Source organism: Macaca fascicularis, chromosome 12 (genome assembly GCF_037993035.2).
Source record: "Macaca fascicularis isolate 582-1 chromosome 12, T2T-MFA8v1.1".
Lineage (NCBI taxonomy): Eukaryota > Metazoa > Chordata > Mammalia > Primates > Cercopithecidae > Macaca > Macaca fascicularis.
In genome coordinates, this window is record NC_088386.1 from 73,914,241 (window position 1) to 73,933,787 (window position 19,547).

Genomic DNA, 19,547 nt, shown 5'->3' on the forward strand with positions numbered 1-19,547 from the left:
GAAAATTGTTTTCTGAAGAGAATATTGACATGAAAATTAGAAATTGTAGTGTGGAAATGACAAAAATAAAGACAGTTTTATGGTATCTAATCCATATCTAGAGGCTTTTTTTTTTTTTTCTGAGAGAAAATAGAATGGATATAAGGAGAGTAGAGAACATACTGAGGTAGATAAGGCAAATGGATAGTGAATGACTTGTCTACAGAATATAAAATAGAGTATCAAAACACAAGAACTCCTTGCTGGATAAAAGTCAATTAAAAAATTTGTTTAATCATGAGAGCCTATGAACTTCATAAAGTATAGTTTACTGAGTTCATAGCAATCATAGATGTTAGTTTTTTGGCTATTAGATAATACTTCCTTAATTAACAACAGTCTTGCTGTCACTAAGGGTGGAATGTATTTGAAGACTAGAATTGCTGAAAAAAATATGAAAAAGTTTTGGCTGCATTACAGGAGAATGGATGCTGATGTGAGGATTGGTGGCTTTCTACTTTATGATTAGTAATTGGCTCTTGCCTTATATCTGGGTGTTTAGCTAGACTGAGAAACAAATTTGCTTTTGATTATGAAATGAACCAGTGACTTGGAATTTATTAGGGAACTGACTCTTAAACTCACAGTTTTGTAAACATTTGAACAAACAAATTATTGAAATAGCTTTCATGGTCCATGTATATCTTATGCATGTATTCAAATGCAGATGAATAAATCCCATGACACTGATGTGGTAACAGATTCTGACAATAGATGCACATATAATCAGTTCAATATTATTAAAGGTAATTTTCCATTTATAAAATTAATAAATACACATGGTTATTAGAGATAACAACTTAGTATGGAAAGGAACAGTCCATCATTTTATGAAAACACTGTTTTCTTAAGCAATATACATCTAAGATGCCATGCAGAGAAGTGATTCTGTCTCTTCTGTGTTAATTTTTTAAATTGCAGATACATACAGTGAATATAATAAAACTGAGATTAGTACCTATTTGAATAGAATGGGTTCATATTTTTAAAATTGGCAGTAGAAGAGAAAGAGCTTTTAAAAGAAGAAATCATTAATGCCCACCTCCCAGGTTAGCTGTGACTATAGAAGTTATGAGAAAAACTTAGTGGCATGTAGTAAGAAAAGCTACTGGCAACATTTAATAATGTATTCAGGAATAACTAGGGGGACTGGCTACTCCAGGATCTATAGCTTTGTCTCCATACCAAAATGCCGCAACATCTAGCAGATGTTTCAGAAATTTATTCTTGATGACTCTTAGCGCTAGCATTCAGAATAGCCAACTCACAACAGCAGCCAGACCCAACAGAACAGGAGACTGGAAAAAGAGAAATACTGGCTCTTCCCCATGGAAGAACACTGAGGATCCCAATGCAGTCAGTACCCTCAAAGAATGCCTGTACACATAGTGCAGAATAGCAACAGCAGGAGACTTTTCCCACTGGCTTGATGAGTCCTGTAAGCATAGTATCTATCTTAGACCTACTGTGTAGACTTTCATGTCTACCACTGCTGAATTTCACTGTCAGCAACTCCATTGTCAACTCATTTCGCTTTTGACTTCTTCATGGACAGGTGTTAAGAGCATCTCCTAATGCTACCAGAATATTCTAGGATCAGGCTTCCCTCCTGTCATAGGACTTACAAGAAGGCCTTGAATTTCTTTCCTGCACAAGGTAGAAAGGCCCAAATTGAGTGTTGAGGGTTCTCAGATATAAACATGGAGAGCTGTAGGCAGCTTGCACTCCAACCATCACTGACAGAGAAACCAGTTACCACTTAGATTTTTGAATCCCATAATACTCAAATTGATGAATAAAAAGCTGAGTAAATAAGTCCCCAGTCTGAACAGATATTCAATTAGGGTTAGATTAATACATCCCAATTTGTATTCTCAAAAGTCCTCAATTAAAATGACCCATTCTACATACTTCTTTTTAACAAAAAAAGGTATACCAATATATAAACATTTCCAGTCAGAAGTATATGAAGATTAGTTCTCAATTTCCCAGGGAACCATCTGATTGCAATTTGAATGGAACATTCAAGTCTCTTTCCCTATGGGTAATATGCAAAACCACTTTTACTGTTTTAATAGCCAGTTTAAGTTTCCATTATGTTCAAAGTATAAATTTGTAACTTATGTTTTTCTTCTCAGCATCTGACTCCAACATTTAATAGAGGAATAATAATTTATCTCAGGGACAAGTCTGGGTCCTTCCTGGACTCCCTGGGTTTTTACTGCATAATGGCCTCTATATAAGCTTCCCGCCAACTCTCATGACCCCACTCCTCACCCGCTCAAGGAAGAGACTCCTTTTCCAAGCCATGTGAGTCCTTGGAGTGTTGAAGGCACCTGAATGCAGATAAAAATCATTTTCCATGATGCTCAACATATTACCAAAGACCCACATTTATTTTTCTTAATGCTGTTCTAGTTCCTTATATCAGAAAACTGTATCGTTAATTCTGAAAACTCTCAGATCTACCTATTTTTTTCACTCAGAGTCTCTCCCCATGACATCCTAATCTCCAGCAACTTTTCCATGGATTCTGTGTCCCTCAAGGGGCTGACTGCTCTTTCTAGATTTAGCATCACCACAGTTAGGGTCAGAACTTCCTTTCTCTATCTTCTGACATCCTGCCACATAAATACCATTCCTTTGTACGTATCCTAAAAGGTCCTCAGTCCTTGTTATTATTAAGTTACCTGGACAGGATTCCAGCAGAGTATTGAACCCCAGCACTCCGTTTTCTTAAATGGCTTATTGGCCACTTCTGGGTCTCAAATCTAGAATAGACAGAACTTTTCAGCCTGATAATATTGATAAACAAGCTGTTTAACAATCATCTCCCAGCCCAGTGTAGCCAAGTTCTCCAAAGAAGATGAGGTAGGGTTCCTTTGATGACTCCAGATACCAAATGCTTCAAATAACATATATTAACATGCTTAGCTTAGCTGAATTTGGGGGGAAAGCTTCATGCTCACTTTCTTCCCCAGTAAGTCTTGGATATCTTTTAAGAGAAATAAATCCCTGCCAGGACAATGCTGCATCAGAAGGATGCTCTGTCTCAACTGCCCTCAACCTGCAGCTCAGGCCAGATATTTTGGTTCTTTCCATCTCTTCCATTTGTCCTCTAAATCCTCGGAGAAAACGTGCCCTCTTCTCCTTCCCCCTTTCTCTCACCAAATATGTTAGGAATTTTAAAGCAAAAACCAAAAAATTAAAAAAGAAGAGGTCCTGACATACATATCCGTCAGAGGGTAGTGGTTCCTTCCTCCCACAGCACATTCCCCGTTAGCTAGGGGGTGTGAATTATCCTATCAGTTACACAAAATTCCAACCTGTGGTGGAGTCTAAGAGTCTGGTTCTTGAAAATAATTGAATGCACATCTGTGCAATAAGAATTAAGGAGAAGTTGTCTGTGATCTGATTTGCAGGAAGAATTGGTATTTTTCTTTCCAGGAATGTTTGACTGACATTTGTAATGTTTGGGTAAAGCCTTCTTAAAGGGGAGGAAAAGGTGCTTTGCCTCCACCCATCAGGAGCCTAGTCCGTATCCAGCCTGGGCAAGGAAGTACCTCTAGCCATGTGGAAAAATCTATAGTAATATGACTTTTTCTACTTACTGCTTCTCAGTATTGGCCGGTTCATGAACCATGTGCATATATGTAATAGAGTTGTGTGTAACATACAAAGGTAAACCACAGTGATTTATATAATATAATTTCATTTACTAATATAAAATTTAATAAGTCAATTTCCAAAATAAGTGTGAGTCTCTTTAAGCCATTACTGTATTTACTATTAAGCCTGATTTGGTTTTTATTTAATGGCTACAGAGTAAGTGAATCTTCCGGTATATGCATCTCTTGAATTTTACAGGTTTAGTAAGATCCTGCTCCAGGCTCAGATAGTCCAGACTGTTAAGAGAAGGTCAGCTACATCACAGTTCAGACTGCTGTTTTTCTGCCAGTTATTTTTGAGGTGCAAGTATGAGTTCAGAGTTTAAGCTTGCCTGAGATTATGTCTTTTATTCCTGTCATTCTGTAGTCATTTCTCTCTGTAACAGTGAAAAATCGGTGAGTTTGTGGCAGTTCTAAATCAACAATGGGAAATGAGACTCCCTCTTCCCACCCCAACCGCCTGCAAAATAAATGAGTACTGAGTGTCTCCAAGTGTGTTATCAGAGAGGAATCTATTATTTTGAAGAATGGGAGAGGTCTTTTCTGTGTAGGAGAATGTGAAACAATGCACTGTTGCTCTTTAATAATTTGTGTCTTCCCCTTTCAGGTTCCTTTCAGTGCTACCATGTCACCAGTTCGCTTGCATTCCTCCAACCCCAACCTTTGTGCAGATATTGAATTTCAGACTCCCCCTAGCCACCTCACTGACCCTCTGGAAAGTTCAACAGATTATACAAAGCTGCAAGAAGAATTTTGTCTAATCGCACAGAAAGGTAATAACAAAAATAATGCGCCCTTTAAAGAAGCTCTCTTTGATGAAAGATTATCCTTTGTTCTTTTATCTTTGTCTTTGTGGTAATGATAGAAAGACTAAATGGTTTCATATAGTGGTTGAAGTTCTATATACAAAAATGCAACAGGACATGATGCTTGCCTGTTGGAAGATCACACATCACAGGCTTACAGTTTTGACTAAAGAAAGAAAGTGCCATGGGGGTGGGAGATAAATAAATTATACACAATCTGGCAAGATACTACTACTCAACGTTTTTTTCAGTGTGTCTTAGTTATCATTTAATACGTATTTATTGGTTCTCTTTAGATTCTGTTTATTTCTTTTTTTATTAAATAATACTCATTTATTGGACTTTACAATTTGTGGGTCGGGAATTCAGGCAGGGCTCAGCTAAGCAGCGAAACCTCTGAGCCACGTGTCTTTGACTAGCCCCAGTCACTAGGATTCGGCTGCAGGTTGAACTGGGCTGAAAGAACCAAGGTGGCTTCCCTCCTGTGCCTAGCATGTTGGCAGGACAGCTGGAAGGCTGCACACAACTATGCCCCCTTCCTCTCCATGGCAGTTTAGGGTTCCAAGAGCCTGGCAGTGGAAGCTGCTCGTCCTCTTTAAGGCCAGCTCTGGAACTGGTGTAGCATTCTACTTCCATTGTATTCTATTGGTCAAAGCACTATAGGCCAGCTCAGATTTGAGGGGAAATTGATTCCACATTTGAGCCTCTTCTTTATGCTCTGTGGCTGATGATAACAATTTAATTTACACAATAAGCCTCATTGAAAATTTAACATAAAGAAGACGAGAGCAATATTAATTTGTTTATGTAACAGCATTGATTTATAACCAGTAACTTCTACTTTGGGGAAGGAGGTGCAAAAGGTAGAGTGTGACCACAAATGCGGGAGTTGAATATATGAGTATGGCACAGCTGCTAAGGGAAGATGGTACTTTGGAAGGCAGGCCCAGGAAAACTTTGTGTATTTGGTTGCAATTCTGAAGCTTCTAGGAAACCCAAGTATTAACAGAGTTTTAAAGCTTCTGTTGAATGATACATCACATTAACCAACTGAAAGAAAAAAACCACATAATCATGTCATTTGCAGAAAAAGCATATGTCAAAGTTCAATACCCTTTCTTGATTAAAAATAACTCTTAATGGTTTAAGTATAGAAGGAAAGTTTCTCAACAGATTATAATAAAGGCTGTTTATGAAAAACACACAGCTAACATCACTTAGTGGGGAGAAATGGAAAGCTTTTCCTCTAAGATCTGGTACAAGGCAAGGTGGCCCACTCCTCCTGCTTTTATTCAACATGGTACTGGAAGTACTATCAAGAGCAATTAGACAACAAAAAGAAATAAAAGGTATCCAAATCAGAAAGGAAAAAGTAAAATGATCTCTATTTGCAGATGACATGATCCTATGTTTAGAAAAGCCCAAAGATGCCACCAAGAAACTGTTAGAGCTAATGAATGAATTCATTAAAGTTGCAGGATATACAATGAACATACAAAACCCTGTTATTCTATACATGAATAACAACATAGCTGAAAAAGAAATCAAGATCAATCCTATTTATGACAAAATAAAATACTTAGGAATAAATTTAACCAAGGAGTTGAAAAACCTGTACACTGAGAACTATAAAAAAAAATGATGAAAGAAATTAAAGAGGACACAAATAAACAAAAGATATTTCATGCTCATGGATCAAAAAGTTATGTTGTTAGAATGTTCATACTTGCAGCCATAAAAAAGAACAAGATCATGTGTTTTGCAGGAAAATGGATAGAGCTAGAGGTTATTATCCTCAGCAAACTAATGCAGGAATAGAAAACCAAATACCACGTGTTCTCACTACAAGTGGGGGCTAAATGACAACAACTTATGAACACAAAGAAGAAACACAAGCAAAAAACACTGGAGCCTATTTGAGGGTGGAGGGTGGGAGGAGGGAGAGGAACAGAGAAGATAACTATTGGGTACTGGGCTTAATACTTGAGTAGTGAAATAATCTGTACAATGAACCCACATGACACATGTTTACCTATGTAACAAACCTTCACCTGTTACCTCTAAACCTAAAATAACAGCTAAAAAAAGTTCATACTACCTAAAGAAATATACAGATTCAATATAATTCCTATCAAAATGCTAATGACACTCTTCCAAGATATAGGAAAAACAACAATAAAATTCACATGGGCACTCCATTCCAAGATGGCAGAATAGGAACAACTCCAGTCTGCAGCTCCCAGCGTGATCAACACAGAAAATGGGTGATTTCTGCATTTCCAACTGAGGTATCTGGTTCATCTCACTGGGACTGGTTGGACAGTGGGTGCAGCCCACGAAGGGTGAGCCAAAGCAGGGCAGGGCATCACCTCTCCCGGGAAATGCAAGGGGTCAGGGGATTTCCCTTTCCTAGCCAAGGGAAGGCATGACAGACTGTACCTGGAAAAACGGGACACTCCCACCCAAATACTGCGCTTTTCCCAAGGTCTTGGCAACCGGCAGACAAGGAGATTCTCTCCCATGCCTGGCTTGGTGGGTCCCACACCCACAAAGCCTCGCTCACTGCTAGCACAGCAGTCTGAGATCGAACTGTGAAGCGGCAGCCTGGCTGGGGGAGGGGCGTCCACCATTGCTGAGGCTTGAGTGGGTAAACAAAGCAGCCAGGAAGCTCGAACTGGGCAGAGTCCACCGCAGCTCAGCAAGGCCTACTCCCTCTATAGACTCCACCTCTGTGGGCAGGACATAGCTAAGTAAAAGGCAGCAGACAACTTCTGGAGACTTAAACTTCCCTGTCTGACAGTTCCGAAGAGAGCAGTGGCTCTCCCAGCATGGCGTTTGAACTCTGAGAACAGACAGACTGCCTCCTCAAGTGGGTCCCTGACCCCCATGTAGCCTAACTGGGAAACACCTCCCAGTAGGGGCCAACAGACACCTCATATAGGTGGGTGCCTCTCTGGGATGAAGCTTCCAGAGGAAGGATCAGGCAGCAATATTTGCTGTTCTGCAGCCTCCACTGTTGATACCCAGTCAAATGGTCTGGAGTGCACCTCCAGCAAACTCCAACAGACCAGAAGCTGAGGAACCTGACTGTTAGAAGGAAAACTAACAAACAGAAAGGAATAGCATCAACATCAACAAAAGGGTCATCTACACCAAAACCCTGTTTGTAGGTCACCAACATCAAAGACCAAAGGTGGATAAAACCACAAAGATGGGGAGAAACCATAGCAGAAAAGCTGAAAATTCTAACAGCCAGAGCACCTCTTCTCCTCCAAAGGATCACAACTCCTTGCCAGCAATGGAACAAAGCTAGACAGAGAATGACTTTTATGAGTTGGCATAAGTAGGCTTTAGAAGGTCAGTAATAACAAACTTCTCCAAGCTAAAGGAGCATGTTCTAACCCATCACAAGGAAGCTAAAAACCTTGAAAAAAGGTTAGATGAATGGCTAACTAGAATAAATAGTGTAGAGAAGACCTTAAATGACCTGATGGAGCTGAAAACCATGGCACGAGAACTTCGTGACACATGCACAAGCTTCAATAGCCAATTCAATCAAGTGGAAGAAAGGGTATCAGTGATTGAAGATCAAATTAATGAAATAAAGCAAGAAGACAAGGTTAGAGAAAAAAGAGTGAAAAGAAACGAACAAAGTCTCCAAGAAATATGGGACTATGTGAAAAGACCAAATCTACACTTGATAAGTGTACCTGAAAGTGACGGAGTAATGGAACCAAGCTGGAAAATACTCTTCAGGATATTATCCAGGAGAACTTCCCCAACCTAGCAAGTCAGGCCAACATTCAAATTCAGGAAATACAGAGAACACCACAAAGATACTCCTCGAGAAGAGTAACCCCAAGACAAGTAATTGTCAGATTCACCAAGGTTGAAATGAAGGAAAAAATGTTAAGCACAGCCAGAGAGAAAGGTCCGGTTACCCACAAAGAGAATCCCATCAGGCTAACAGTGGATCTCTCAGCAGAAACCCTACAAACCAGAAGAGAGTAGGGGCCAATATTCAAGATTCTTAAAGAAAAGAATTTTCAACCCAGAATTTCATATCCAGCCAAACTAAGCTTCATAAGTGAAGGAGAAATAAAATCCCTTACAGACAAGCAAATGCTGAGAGATTTTGTCAACACCAGGCCTGCCTTGCAAGAGCTCTTGAAGGAAGCACTAAACATGGAAAGAAACAACTGGTACTGGCCACTGCAAAAACATGCCAAATTGTAAGCACTAAACGTGGAAAGAAACAACCAGTACTGGCCACTGCAAAAACATGCCAAATTGTAAAGACCATCATCAATGCTATGAAGAAACTGCATCAGTTAATGGGCAAAATAACGAGCAAACATCATAATGACAGGATTAAATTCACACATAACAATATTAACCTTAAATGTAAATGGACTAAATGCCCCAATTAAAAGACATAGACTGGCAAATTGGATAAAGAGTCAAGATCCATCAGTATGTATTCAGGAGACCCATCTCACGTGCAGAGATACACATAGGCTCAAAGTAAAGGGATGGAGGAAGATCTACCAAGCAAATGGAAAGCAAAAAAAGCAGAGGTTGCAATCCTAGTCTCTGATAAAACAGGCTTTAAACCAACAAAGATCAAAAGAGACAAAGAAGGCCACTAAATAATGGTAAAGGAATTAATTCAACAAGAAGAGCTAACTATCCTAAATATATATGTACCCAATACAGGAGCACCCAGGTTCACAAGGCAAGTCCTTAGAGACCTACAAGGAGACTTAGACTCCCACACAATAATAATGGGAGACTTAACACCCCACTGTCAATATTAGTCAGATCAATGAGACAGAAGGTTAACAAGGATATCCAGGACTTCAACTCAGCTCCGTACCAAGCAAACCTAATAGACATCTACAGAACTCTCCACCCCAAATTAACAGAATGTACATTCTTCTCAGCACCACATCACACTTATTCTAAAATTGACCACATAATTGTAAGTAAAGCACTCCTCAACAAATGTAAAAGAACAGAAATCACAACAGACTGTCTCTGAGACCACAATGCAATCAAATTAGGACTCAGGATTAAGAAACTCACTCAATACTGCACAACTACATGGAAACTGAACAACCTGCTTCTTAATGACTACTGGGTAATTAACAAAATGAAGGCAGAAATAAAGACATTCTTTGAAACCAATGAGAACAAAAACACGACGTACCAGAATCTCTGGGACACATTTAAAGCAGTGTGTAGACGGAAATTTATACCACTAAATGCCCACAAGAGAAAGCAGGAAAGAAGGCACGAAATAACTAAGAGCAGAGCAGAACTGAAAGAGATAGAGACACAAAAAAACCCTCCAAAAAATTAATGAATCCAGGAGCTGGTTTTTTTTTTTTTTTTTTTTTTTAACAGATCAACAAAATTGAGAGACCACTAGCAAGACTAATAAATTAGAAAAGAGAGAAGAATCACATAGATGCAATAAAAAAATGATAAAGGGGATATCACCACCAACCCCACAGAAATACAAACTACCATCAGAGAATACTAGAAACACCTCTACGCAAATAAACTAGAAAATCTAGAAGAAATTGATAAATTCCTGGACACATACACCCTCCCAAGACTAAACTGGGAAGAAGTTGAATCTCTGAATAGACCAATAACAGGCTCTGAAATTGAAGCAATAATTAATAGCCTACCAACCAAAAAAAAGTACAGGACCAGATGGATTCATAGCCAAATTCTACCAGAGGTACAAGGAGGAGCTGGTACCATTCCTTCTGAAAATACTCCAATCAATAGAAAAAGAGGGAATCCTCCCGAACTCATTTTATGAGGCCAGCATCATCCTGATACCAAAGTCTGGCAGAGACACAACAAAAAAAGAGAATTTTAGACCAATATCCCTGATAAACATCGATGCGAAAATCCTCAATAAAATACTGGCCAACCAAATCCAGTAGCACATGAAAAAGCTTATCCACCATGATCAAGTTGGCTTCATCCCTGGGATGCAATGCTGGTTCAACATACACAAATCAATAAACGTAATCTATTACATAAACAGAACCAATGACAAAAACCACATGATTATCTCAATAGATGCAGAAAAGGCTTTCAACGAAATTCAACAGCCCTTCATGCTAAAATCTCTCAATAAACTAGGTATCAATGGAACATATCTCAAAATAATAAGAGCTATTTATGACAAACCCACAGCCAATATCATACTGAATGGGCAAAAACTGGAAGCATTCCCTTTGAAAACTGGCACAAGACAAGAATGCCCTCTCTCACCACTCCTATTCAACATAGTGTTGGAAGTTCTGGCCATGGCAATCAGGCAAGAGAAATAAATAAAGGGTATTCAGTTAGGAAAAGAGGGAGTCAAATTGTCCCTGTTTGCAGATGACATGATTGTATATTTAGAAAACCCCATCGCCTCAGCCCCAAATCTCCTTAAGCTGATAAGCAACTTCAGCAAAGTCTCAGGATACAAAATCAATGTGCAAAAATCACAAGCATTCCTATACACCAATAATAGACAAACAGAGAGCCAAATTATGAATGAACTCCCTTTCACAATTGCTACAAAGAGAGCAAAATACCTAGGAATACAACTTACAAGGGGATGTGAAGGACCTCTTCAAGGAGAACTACAAACCACTGCACAATGAAATGAAAGACGACACAAACAAATGGAAGAACATTCCATGCTCATGGATAGGAAGAATCAATATAGTGAAAATGGCCATACTGCCAAAGGTAATTTATAGATTCAATGCCATCCCCATCAAGCTACCAATGACTCTCTTCACAGAATTGGAAAAAACTACTTTAAAGTTCGTATGGAACCAAAAAAGAGCCCTCATTGCCAAGACAATCCTAAGTAAAAAGAACAAAGCTGGAGGCATCATGCTACCTGACTTCAAACTATACTACAAGGCTACAGTAACCAAAACAGCATGGTACTGGTACCAAAACAGATACATAGACCAATGGAACAGAACAGAGGCCTCAGAAATAACACCACACATCTACAACCATCTGATCTTTGACAAACCTAACAAAAACAAGAAATGGGGAAAGGATTCCCTATTTAATAAATGGTGCTGGGAAAACTGGCTAGCCATATGTAGAAAGCTGAAACTTGATCCCTTCCTCACACCTTATACAAAAATTAATTCAAGCTGAATTAAAAACTCAAATGTTAGACCTAAAACCATAAAAACCCTAGAAGAAAACCTTAGCAATACTATTCAGGACATAGACATGGGCAAGGACTTCCTGACTAAAACACCAAAAGCAATGGGAACAAAAGCCAAAATAGACAAATGGGATCTAATTAAACTAAAGAGCTTCTGCACAGCAAAAGAACCTACCATCAGAGTGAACAGGCAACTTACAGAATGGGAGAAAATGTTTACAATCTACTCATCTGACAAAGGCCTAATATCCAGAATCTACAAAGAACTCAAACAAATTTACAAGAAAAAAAATCCCATCAAAAAGTGGGTGAAGGATATGAACAGACACTTCTCAAAAGAAGACATTTATGCAGCCAACTGACACATGAAAAAATGCTCATCATCACTGGTCATCAGAGAAATGCAAATCAAAACTACAATGAGATACCATCTCATGACAGTTAGAATGACGATCATTAAAAAGTCAGGAAACAAGAGATGCTGGAGAGGATGTGGAGAAATAGGAACGCTTTTACACTGCTGGTGGGAGTGTAAATTAGTTCAGCCATTGTGGAAAACCATGTGGTGACTCTTCAAGGATCTAAAACTAGAAATACCATTTGACCCAGTGATCCCATTACTGGGTATATACCCAAAGGATTATAAATCATGCTACTATAAAGGCACATGCACGTGTATGTTTATTGTGGCACTATTAACAATAGCAAAGACTTGGAACCAACCCAAATGTCCACCAGTGATAAACTAGATTAAGAAAATGTGGCACATATACACCATGGAATACTATGCAGCCATAAAAAAGGATAAGTCCATGTCCTTTGCAGGGACATGGATGAAGCTGGAAACCATCATTCTCAGCAAACTATCACAAAGACAGAGAACCAAACACCACATGTTCTTACTCATAGGTGGGATTTGAACAATGAGAACACTTGGACACAGGGCAAGGAACGTCACACACTGGGTCCTGTCCAGGGGTCAGGGGCGGGGGGAGAGATAGCATTAGGAGAAATACCTAATGTAAATAATGAGTCGATGGGTGCAGCAAACCAACATGGCACATGTATACCTATGTATCAAACCTGCATGTTGTGCCATGTACCCTAGAATTTAAAGTATAATAAATTAAAAATATGAAAATAGATAAAATTCACATAGAACCACAAAAGAATTTGATAACCAGAGCAACCTGGGGGGAAAAAAACAAAGTTGAAAACATCATGCTTTCTGATTTAAAATTATATTAGAAAGCTATAGTAATCAAAATAGTAGGGTATTGGCTTAAAAGCAGATACATTGACCACTGGAACAGAAAAGAGAGCCTCAAGAGAAATCCAAACATATATGATCAACTAATTTTCAAAAAAGGCACCAAAAAGACACAATGAGAAAAGGATAATTTATTCAATGAAAGATGCTGAGAAAACCAGATTTCCACATGCAAAAGAATGAAATTGGACCCTTATCTTACACCATACACAAAAGGGAACTCAAAATAGATAAAAGACCTAAATGTAAGACCTGAAACTGTAAAACTCCTAGAAGAAAACATAGAGCAGAAGCTCCTTGACATTGTTCTTGGCAACGGATTTCTTAGATATAACACCAAAAATTCAGGCTAAAAAATCAAAACTAAATAAATGGAAAATTTCAAATTAAAAACCTTGTTGTGTAAATTTTTAAAAATAAGCTTCTGCACAGCAAAGAAAACAATCAACAAAATAAAAAGATAACCTACAGAATGGGAAAAAATATTTGCAAACCATGTATCAGATAAGGGGTTAATATCCAGGATGTATAAAGAACTCATACAACTCAATAGGAAGAAAACATATAACCTTTACTTGAGGCCAGGAGTTCGAGACAAGCGTGAGCAACATAGTGAGACTCCATCTCTACAAAAAATAAAATTAAAAAATTAGCCAGGCATGGTAATGTGTGCCTGTAGTCCTAGCTACTCGAGAGGCTGAGGTGGGAGGATCACTTAAGCCCAGGAGTTAGAGGTTACAGTGAGCTATGATCAGGCCACTGTACTCCACAATAGACAACAGAGTGAGACCTTGTCTCATAAAAATTAAATAAATAGAAATGTTTCTTTAAAAGAAAACATATAACCTGATTTTAAAATGAGCAAAGCATCTGAGTAGATACTTCTCCAAAGATGACATAAGAATGACCAACAAGTACATTAGCATCACTAATCATTAGGGAAATGCAAATCAAAACCACTATGCACCACCACCTCACACCTGATAGGATAGCTATTAAAAAGACAAGACAAGTGTTGGCAAGGGTGTGGAGAAAAGGAAACCTTTGTACGCTGTTGTTGGGAATGTACATTGGTGCAACCATGTACACTGGAAAACAGTACAGAGATTCTTAAAAGAATTAAAAATAGAACTACTATATGACCCAGCAGTCCCTCTTCTAGGCATATATCCACAGGAAATGAAATCACCCTGTTGTAAAGTTATCTGCACTCACATGTTCATTGCATCTGTCAGTGGACAAATGGTAAAGAAACTGTGGTATACACATACACAATGGAATATTATTCAGCCTTCAAAAAGGAAGCGATCCTGCCAATTGCCATAGCAGTAGATCGTGAATCCCTTGTGATCCTGCCATTTTCCCCCTGTAATTCAGCCACTCTATTTTACACTAAAAATTTCCACTTTTATAAATACCTTTCTCAAATAAGGAAATACCTATTTTAGAATACTTTGCATATTATAGGAACTCTGTTATAAAAATAGATGTTGGAAAGTCAACCTTTTTGTAGTTCATGATTGAAGACTGCCTCAGATTTTACCAATGCTAATTTGTTAGGTATGTACCAAATGGGGAGGGGGTGTTGTTTTTATTGTTGCTTTTAAATCAAAGCACTTTAACAACAAGATATTCCTGTCTGAGAAAGTAATGCAAGTGCTATTCTTAACAGCATATCATTTCTTACCTCCAAGAGAACCGGTCAAAACTTCTTGATCAGCCAGCTGTTTTATGTTGGCAGAATGCATAAAATGCTCTTTTTGGGTGCGTCCTTTAGAAAATGGTTTTTGGATAATTCTAAATGATTTACGTGAGACTTTATGCTACACAGAACTGCTCAAATATGATAATCAAATATGGCAAGTAAACTTGTTCCCTATTCTTTCTAGGGATTATAAATTAATTTCTAAATATTGATACTTTGCATTGGTCTTGATATTTTACATACTACTTCCAAATTTTTGTTGGTCTGGTATAAAAACCAAATTTTTCACTCTGATCAATTGCCATTGTAATACTTGTGTGGAGTATAGATATTCTGATAAAGATTCCTTTTGAAGGCTAATTTTTAATTAGACCATTACATAGCCTTTCCAGAAAATGTCTATTTGTGAGTGAAAGTCTGGAGAAATTTATATTGTGTTTTCTTTCTGCACATATCTGACAGTTTTTTCTCACTTTTCTCCCCACCCAGTGCATTCTCTTTTGAAGTCTGCGTTTAATAGCATAGCTATAGAGAAGGAGAAGCTGAAGCAGATGGTTTCTGAGCAGGATCACAGTAAAGGCCACAGCACGCAGATGGCACGGCTCCGACAGTCACTGTCTCAGGTAGACGAGAGTGTGTTTGCATGTACGTGACACACTCCCTACCCTGTAAGACGAAAGATCAAAAGATGGGGAGCTGGCAGGGAGGTGGCTAGTCATGGGGATAGTACAGTTCGCAGAAATTCCCCCAAAAGACTGCAGTGTCGGTATTAGAGTGTATTACTTTTCTTCCCCAAAATGTCAAGGTAAGAGTGAAAATAAATCAAACTTGTTTGTAAGCATATAATGGTAATTTTGGCCAGTTGAACACTTAATGCTTCTCTAAGGTCATTTATAAGGTAGCCCCTGATTTTAAAAAAAGAATCATGCATTTATTTGACCTATACATCTGAAATGTGTTCCAGGATATATTCAGTCCAATAGTAAATATTTATTTAAAAGGTACTAGATCTTCCACACTTAGTATTTTTCCCACTTACATCTTAATCTGTTGAAAATTACTGATTACTGTCACCCATTTTTTTCTTTTCTGATTTGCACTCTTGAGGTTTTCTTCCTAAGTTATGCTCCCTGAACTAGCCTTTTATATTTCAATATATATTATAGAGTTGATCTTATTAATACTAATCAAACCCCTATGTATCTATATCAAAGTTGAAATTTCTGATAAAAATCCTTTAGAGCTGTGCTTATGCTTTTTTCAACTGAGTAGTTCCTTAGAAGTATTTTCTTTAGTCTATAAATGCACTGACCTTAACTCCTTTGAGAATTCAATGTTGTAATGTGATTTTGTGAGAACTCGGTGTTTATATAAAATATTATTCGCTTCCTGGTGCCTTGGATCAGAGTGAAGGAGCAAGCAAATCCTGGGTAAGTGGTTCTCCGTGTGGAGCAGATCCTGCTTGAACAGTTTCCCTCAGTCCCTAAAAAGTAGACTTACACCGTGTCACCATGTTTTATGTCCCTGAACTGTCAGCGTATTTTGAGTGTTAAGTTTCATGTCATGGATGTTGTTATCTGGGCCACACTTTCTGCATTATCCATAAAACACTGTCAGCTGAGGGGCATATGCTGCTTCCAGTACAAAGCCAGGGGTCTCAGGAGCATGAGCGTGAAAATCCGCTATGATTCTGCCAGTCTGCAGAGGGCTTTATTTAGAAGAACATTTTATTTATTTATTTATTTATTTTTGGAGACGGAGTCTCGCTCTGTCGCCCAGGCTGGAGTGCTATGGCCGGATCTCAGCTCACTGCAAGCTCCGCCTCCCGGGTCTACGCCATTCTCCTGCCTCAGCCCCCCGAGTAGCTGGGACTACAGGCGCTCTAGACATAAATATCTAATTGCCTGTAAAATGCCCCACAGACACCTCAATCTCCACAGAAATCTATCATCATATACCTAAAGCAAACCAGCTCCTCTTATAGTCCCACCTTGGGGAAAATAACTTTCACATACCCAGTTATCCAAGTAAAAACCCTGGACTGTCTTGATTTTGTGTTCTTGTCCCTTTCTAATATTCTGCTGATCTCCAAGCCATTCTGATTCTCCCTCCTGGGTGTCTTTTAAATGTATTCCCTCCTTCTACCAATGCTGGCATGGCACTTCCTCAGTTTAGGAATATTATCTCAAGTGTACAAGCTATTCTCAAATTATCTCAAATACCATAAGAATCTGTCAAACTAGTCTTGCCTCCCAATTCCACCTACCCTCCATACTGTACCAGAGTAATCTTTCTAATATGCAGAAATATGCCATAATAATTCTAATTTCTGGCATTATCATTTACCAGTTAAAATTGTTAAGCCCTCCCTTCACTGACAGGATAAATCCAAAACCCTTTGTGTAGTCCCTGATGAGCTGGTTCTTGCCTACTTAATCAGCTACTCTTAAGAGTAATTCTTCCTTGTTCATCTCATACTTCTTCCACTACGAACTACCTGCCATTCTCCAGACATCTCTCCCATGGCCTAACCATGAATAGCAATTTGTTAGAAAGGAGTGAACTGTCAGTAGACTTAAATACCTTAAGCAAAGGCTGCTGTGGTTTCCAAAAAGGAGTCCACATTTAGAGGTGATGGGAATAGATGGCCAGTGGGGGTGCGACTACCCCGAGGGGAGGGCATGGACACACACGGGAATGTGAACATCACCAAAATGCTGGGATGACACACAACTGTAAACACTGAATTATCTATTGGATAGGCTGTAATGGTCTATTTGAAACTTAATAGTTCCAAATTATTTTCACATCTTTCAAGGCTAAAATTGAGATTTTTTTGTAAAAATAAATAACAATAACAAACAATCCAACAAAAATCTATTGAGGCTCTACCTTTAGATGCAAATAAATACGTTTTGACAAGAGAGGGAAATATTTTAACCCCGAGGAAGCACAGTTGATCAAATTTTGCTTTATTTTACTTTTGTCATATTAGCATTGGGCCCTTCCTTGTGAGCGGTTGCTGTCTATTCAGGCCAGGTTGAAGGTGTGATTCCTCCGAGAAGCCTGATCTGTGGCTCTGCTCTCAGCTCAGGGATCTCCCATTCCTCTGAGCAAACAGAGCCCTGGAAATCTGCACCACCATGTACTGCTGTGAATGTACTACGGCGTGCTCCATTTCACTGTTTCCTGCTCATCTCATGAATCAGATCATGAGCTTGCTGGGAACATGGCCAGGGCTACTTTTACCGTGGTGTTCTGTACCTTGCATAATACCTAGCATATAGTCACCTGAATGGAATACAATGAATAAGGGAATGAACAAATGCATAACTGTTGTAAGATTTCTCTTTATAATTATTTCTAATTTCACCTGAAGCCCGACCCGAGATCTCTATTTACCATTCTCTGTTTCATCTACAAGCAAATAAAAGCAAGCAAGCAGGCAAGCAAGAAACAAATGCATTTTCTTGTTTTTCTTAATAAAGCTTGACTTCTATCTCTAAGCCTCCATCACTAAATACATCTGAAGGAACCATTGCAACACTTAGGGGGACAAGAATGTATTTTATATGTTTACAGGATGACATTTGAATGTTTACTCAACCATTATTTTGATCTTTCTGATTCACGATACTTTCAGAATAACGATTTGGAAGACCAGTTAATGTCAACTGAGTGTTCCACCTATCCATAACATGAGAAGGGTCCAGGGAAAGCCATTAAGAGGAAGATGGATGCCCCTGCGTATCAGGGCAGTTATAGATGTTGACGAATTGCATTGCAGTCAGAATAAAAGGGTCAGTTGTGCTCCTGCTGCTATAGAGAACATTAACATTTAAACAACAGGCCGGCCAGGCGTGGTGGCTCACGCCTGTAATCCCAGCACTTTGGGAGGCCGAGACGGGTGGATCATGAAGTCAGGAGTTCGAGACCAGCCTGGCCAACAGGCGAAACTCCATCTCTACTGAAAATACAAACATTAATTGGGCGTGGTGGTGGGCTCCTGTAATCCTAACTATTTGGGAGATTGAGGCAGGAGAATCACTTGAACCTGGGCGGCGGAGGTTGCAATGAGCTGAAATCGCGCCATTGCACTCCAGCCTGAGCAAGGAGAGAGCGAAACTCCATCTCAAAAAGAAAAAAAAAAAAAAAAAAAAAAAAACAGGCCAAGTGGCCGGGTGCGGTGGCTCGCACCTTAATCCCAGCACTTTAGGAGGCCAAGGCTGGTGAATCACCTGAGGTCAGGAGTTTGAAACCAGCCTGGCCCACATGACGAAACCCCATCTCTACAAAATGTAAAAATTAGACAGGCTTGATGGCACATGCCTGTAGTCCCAGCTACTTGGAAGGCTGAGGCAGGAGAATTGCTTGAACCCAGGAGGCAGAGGTTGCAGTGAGCCGAGATCACTCCAGCCTGGGCAACAGAGCAAGACTCTGTCGCAAAATAAAATAAAATAAAATAAAATAAGACAGGCCAAGAAAGAGAAGCCGTTGATGGAGACTCGGGGAAGCAGCCAGAGGATTTAGAAGTGATGACCATTGAGACCAAGGGGAGTTTCAATAGTCTCAGGAAGGAAAAGGTTAACAGAATCCAATGTAGTAGCAACTAATATATAGACTGACCATCAGCCCTGGAATTTGGCAGTCTCAGCATCTTTATATCTTGAGAAAAAAGGGCCAGCAGATAAGAAAATAGTGAGGGTGGAAAGCAACTGATCAGCCCTCCTGGTTGGCCAACTCTGTTCTCGCTGTCCCTCTTTTAATGTAGCGCTTAAGATTGATCAAGTACTAATTAGCTTGAGTACATTGAGACCATTGCTCTCCCTGTTCTGAGTATGTTTTTGAATTACTA

General features: G+C 39.1%; 1 protein-coding gene across 33 annotated transcripts in view; it reads left to right on the top strand.

Annotated features, from left to right (window-relative positions):
- OSBPL6 (oxysterol binding protein like 6) overlaps positions 1–19,547 on the top strand; it is a 209,150-nt gene that overhangs the window by 154,057 nt on the left and 35,546 nt on the right. For 24 of the 33 annotated variants that reach the window (XM_074009524.1, XM_074009535.1, XM_074009526.1 and 21 more), the window contains 2 exons: positions 4,315–4,480; positions 15,182–15,315. In XM_074009524.1, coding sequence (XP_073865625.1) covers positions 4,315–4,480; positions 15,182–15,315 — 300 coding nt within the window. Of the gene's footprint in view, positions 1–4,314; positions 4,481–15,181; positions 15,316–16,098; positions 16,123–19,547 lie in introns of all 33 variants that reach the window. The other 9 variants (XM_065525697.2, XM_074009514.1, XM_005573585.5 and 6 more) reach the window with 1 other exon arrangement.